Raw genomic sequence first — 5,035 nt, 5'->3', positions numbered from 1 at the left:
AAATTTGTTGTATATTTCTCTGGATTTCTACAAACTATAATCATTTCAAATGTAAATAATACATTTGTAAATATTTTTAATTCTTTCTTTGTAATATTTGTCTTTTACTTCTAATTATTCCTTCATTGCATTGGTTATAACTTCTAATACAATGTTGAATGAAAGTAGTGAGTGTGGACATTCTTGCCTTGTTTTTGACCTTAGGTGGAATACAGCTTACATTTTCCACTAACACTAAAGGAATAATATATTAGTTAGGAATTGTATTTGGCTGCATATAATAGAAACATTTATTTTTTAAAAAGTGGTACAAATGAGGAAGTTTTTCTCATGTATCCAGAAGTCTGTAGGTAGGCAGTCCAGATATGATATATTACTCTATTGTGCTGTTTGAAATCTAGGCTCCTTTGTCTTCCTACTTAGTTATCCCTGGGTTGCCTCCTCATTGTCACAACATAGCTCATGTGCTACTTCAAGTATCAATTCTGTAATTCATGAAAAAAGAAGGGAAGGGCAAAGGATAAAAGGTATATGGCAGATGAGTCTTTCATCTTTACAGTAGCTTTCTTGAAGTCCTGATTAGTATTGTATACTTGTATCTCATTGACCTGAACTGTTTAATAGACATTTATATCTGCAAAGGAAAAATGTAGTTTTTGAGGAGAGCCTCTAAAAATTCAATTTCTGTTAATAAAGAAGAAGAAGGGAAAGTATATTGTTGGGTAGACAGTTAGGCATTTCTATAAGCAACAAAGCTTCATCTTCTACAAGGCTGCTAATCTCTGAGTTAAGAATGCTAGAGAAGCAGGCTTGGTGGAGAAGTTCACAGATGATCTACTGGATTCAAGCTCTGAAATATTATAACTTAAAATTTGAAAATTCTAGACCAGGAATCTTTGATGCTTACAAAATAAAATGAAGACATTTTGACAACTTATTTAACAGCATTAAGAAAATGTCATTTATTTGTAAACGAAAGCAGAGTCTGTTGCCTGAATTCAAGACTACTTCATTCCATTTCTTTCTACATTGTAAAAATAGTCACACAACAGGAAAAACAGCTGGGTAAATAACTCAGGCATCTTAATGATGCCTTAACAGATATGGATCTCCTGTTCAATTGAAATAGGTCATTATTTTCTACCAATTTCAATAATGGACAGCAGATTCCTAGGTAAAAGTTATCATACGTTACATGGAATTCAAAATGTGCAAATAACATGTCCCAGTCTCAGGCTGAGGTTTAGGCAAGTGGGAAGAGAAGTAATGACTTTGGTGACAGAATCAGGAATATCTGAGGTAATTGTGATTCAAGGCAGAAAGTAGAACCTATTTTAACCATGGCTCCTAGACTAAGTGACTCTGAGAAACATTTTAACTTTATAAATGAAATCATCTAAAAACCTTCTATTTTCTTGTTAATCATATACAATTTATGACAAATATTACATTTTCAGTGATCTCTATGAAACTATTTGTTAGTGAAATGTGTTCATGGTGTCTCAAAAAAGACTGATACTTATTATTTGTTTCCCTTAAAAGGTAAAGAGAATAAATGATTGATATGGTTATCTACTATACTCCTATACATCAGGTTTCTCTATTAGCCATAGGTCTGATTCTGGTTGTTTCCATTCTTCTCCAAGCAGTGTGTTAAAATTGAAAGGTTTGAAGTATTCTAGGCGATGGCTAAAAGCAAAGAAAAAGAAGGTGGGAATTGAAATGAATTATGCATTTGTGAAATAGCTGTCTTGAGGGGCTATTTATTTTGTCACATCTGTGTTAAGACAACATTCTATTTTAAGAAATAGCAAAGGTAAGATGTATTCTATATGTACAATTTTCTCACTTTAGCTATCAAACACTCAGCTCTGAAAACATTCACCCACATCTCAAAGCACTCTCCTTTAGATTCAGCAAACAGCTCCCTCACAGCTGAAGGGAGAAATAAAAATTAACCCTCAAAACCTGACTTATTCTATCTGGCTTTAAACAAATCATATTATACTCTTGCATATGTTTTTCTATTCAAACTTTGATATAATTTATATCAGTCATACAAGCAATCGTTTTTAAAAGTTTTAGCTCTATAGATTAGAGGATAGACTTATTTCCCTTCTTTAAAGCAAGAGAGGTTAATGTAAAAGAGTGTTAATCCTAGTTCTTTTCTTTCCAGAAAAACCATTTACTCTTATGAAGCTTTCTCTTACGGGTTAATGAAGAGAGAAAGTCTTAGCTAAAATACTGCAGTGGAACTCCACTCTATGGGAAATCACTCTGCCCTGGAGCTGCCCTTGCCAATGTATAATCATACGTCCACCTAGGGTATGTCTCGAATAATGAAATGAATGAGGAGTCTGAATATAGGAAGATATTAGCTGATGAAGAGCCAGAGACATGCCATCTTGGTATGAGGGCCCTTAGTTACAACTAGACTTTTATCTAATTCTGCCTCCCTGGCCAGGATGAATCAGTGTTTGTTGAGTCTCAACTGTCAATCCCAGAGTAAGAGGTTAAAGAAACAACCATGAAGGGTAAGAGAAAGGAAGAGAGAAGGAGTCTAGGTAGAAAGAGTCAGGACTGGAGTGAAAGGCAAAAAAAAAGGGGAAAGTGTGTCAGACAAAATAAATATGCTAGAACAGATTAAAGCCAGGTAGAGTGAAGTAAGAGCATGATAGGAAGAAGGTAAACTGAGAAAGGAGAATTGTGTAGTGCATTCCAAGGGTAGAAAGGCAGGAATATCAGTCTACGTGGTGCAATGCACACCAGGATGTGTCTGTAGGCTCTTCTAAACACTCAGACTCACCAGACTATCTCAGGTAGGCTGAGTAAACTTAGGGAGATTTAGAGCAGGAATCACAGCTTGCCCCAGGAGAGCATCTGGCTTTCCTCCCCAAGGGAGTAGTCCTTGCAGCAGTCCATAGCACTCTACGGCTGGCCAAGAGCTCTATTCTCCCTAGGTGACAGCTTCAAGTGCAAAGAAACAAGACTCAAATTGGGAAAGTATAGGAGAAACCTTGGCTTAAACACCTGCTGCCCCATAGGAGCCAATATTTCTTGTAATAATTCCATAGGCATAGCTTCCAGGGTCCCCACAGGGAACATGACTATAAAGGGGAATCCCAAAGCCATGCTGTCTCCATCATGTATTTATATTTCACTCAAAATTATTCTCAGTCCAGATGTAAACCAATGAGGAATCATTTTTATCATAAGCAATGTTGCCTACAAACATAGTTGACATTTTTATTCTTATGAGGTTACCAGGAGAAGAGAACTAAAAAGATAACTGAAGATCAGATTCTCTTGCAGCAGGGGAAAGGATTTATTAACCTTTTGTTCACACCAGAAAACACTGATGCCTTTGGCCATTTAGCTCTGAAAGGGATTATCCATGAATTCGCAATCATACTTCTGTATTAGCTGTTTTATAAACTCACTAAACAAGACTTTTCTCATACCACTACGGAAAAAGTGCTCTGCTGGCAGTAGTGAGAGAGATTATGTCAGTCCAAAGTTAATCTATCAAGTATTTTCTGAGGACCATTAGGGAACATAGGACTCTACCAGGTTCTTGGACACATACTTCATCTTCTTTGACCAAAAGATGTTACTACTTCTCTACCAAGAATTAATTTCCAAAAAATTTTTATAGTTGGAACATCATTCATTTTCTACTTACAAATCAGGTTTTTGTCCTTCTTGCAGTTCATGCTGAGGTACAGGGTAAAGAGCTTCATAATTTCGTTTATCTTTTGATCCATGAATTGCAAATGAATTGAATTTTGTCACATTGGGTGGAAAATAACTCCAAGGAAGATAAGCTTTGCCTTCCCATTTTGTCTCTCCTCTGGACACTCTGAATGATAAGGCAAGTTCTTGCTATAGAAACATGTGGAACACAAAAGGTAAAATCAGACTTATACTTTAAACATATCAATATATGTATCACTTGTATACTTAAGGATTTTGTCTCATATTTTTATTTACTTACTTTCCATATATTTCTTCTTCCAGAAAGTAAAAGCACTAAATGCTGTCCATGGCTGTCAAAATTAAGATTCCTCATAAGTGTTTGAAAGAAACAAATGTTATTTTCTTTACTATTCTGCATACCTGGAATATATGTGCTTTTAAATAAATTTCCAAATAATTAAAAGATGCAATACTAATATTTGATAATTATAGGAAGAGCCACTGTGTTCAGTTACTTAGAAATGACATCTTTGGGTTTACCATTTTCTGAACAATTTCCATCAACTGCATAAAGCTTCAGGTGCTTAGATTGTTTTTTATATTCTTTAAATAAGAAATTATATAAAATGCTTCATTTGGTTAGATGACACAAAGAATGAGAAAGGGTCAGGGGGATATCATGTTATTTGGAGTTTATAATAAAACCTAAGTTTCAAAAACTAAAGTACTCTAAAGAAAGCTAGCACGAATTTACAAGTCTGAATTCAACAACTTTACTAAAGGTCTTTTCTGTAAAAAACAAAAACAAACAAACAAACAAAAACTATCTTGAAGCCCATTAGTAAGATAGAAAATGCAAAACATAGACTGTCTAAAATTAGTCAACAGGCTAAAGGTTTTGATGTGTGTCTATTTTCTCACACAACTATCGTCAACTTGTCTGCCTCTTGTGTTTTCCTGCTTTGTACCATTAGTTCAGGCATCAGTGTGACATTTTCAAAAAGAAACACAAAATATTCTCACAAGGAAACTCTAATAATAGTGCATAATTGGGATTAGCCAGGTCAGTAAGAACCAAAGGATTTCATTTGTTTACATGCAGTAAATTTACTGGCTCTGGAAAAGACTATATCTTAAACATTTCTACATAGATGGTCTTTAGCGAGCTTTTTAGAAAGGATTTCTTGAGTCAACTATTCTAGCAAAAGACAAGTATTATTTTCCATTTAAAAGTCTTCCGATTGTTTTTGTTATTATTCAGCCTTAAGAATACGTCCTAGAAGGAGTAAAAATTTTTGCAAATTAAAACAACAATTTTTATATGCTACTTTCCTAGAGG

General features: G+C 34.6%; 1 protein-coding gene across 1 annotated transcript; it reads right to left on the bottom strand.

The window, feature by feature from the left end:
* Positions 1-1,110: 1,110 nt before the first annotated feature.
* LOC105809472 (chromosome unknown open reading frame, human C4orf33) lies at positions 1,111-4,069 on the bottom strand. The gene is made up of 3 exons (XM_012643285.1): positions 3,995-4,069; positions 3,683-3,882; positions 1,111-1,689 (listed from the first exon to the last, which is right to left on the bottom strand). Exons 1-3 carry the CDS (start codon positions 4,067-4,069, stop codon positions 1,584-1,586), a joined length of 381 nt encoding a protein of 126 aa, XP_012498739.1. The 3' UTR covers positions 1,111-1,583.
* Positions 4,070-5,035: the final 966 nt, after the last annotated feature.

The sequence above is a fragment of the Propithecus coquereli genome, unplaced genomic scaffold (genome assembly GCF_000956105.1).
Source record: "Propithecus coquereli isolate 6110/MARCELLA unplaced genomic scaffold, Pcoq_1.0 Scaffold195, whole genome shotgun sequence".
Taxonomy (NCBI): domain Eukaryota; kingdom Metazoa; phylum Chordata; class Mammalia; order Primates; family Indriidae; genus Propithecus; species Propithecus coquereli.
Note: the sequence above shows the minus strand (reverse complement) of the source record. Positions and strands in the feature narration are given on the sequence as shown.

Coding starts and splice junctions, on each gene's coding strand:
- LOC105809472 (XM_012643285.1), bottom strand. CDS start 4,069: ATGAGGAATCTTAATTTTGACAGCCATGGACAGCATTTAGTGCTTTTA. Junction 3,883..3,994: donor GAAGAAGAAATATATGGAAA/GTAAGTAAATAA, acceptor ATGTTTCTATAG/CAAGAACTTGCCTTATCATT. Junction 1,690..3,682: donor GAAGGACAAAAACCTGATTT/GTAAGTAGAAAA, acceptor CTTTGCTTTTAG/CCATCGCCTAGAATACTTCA.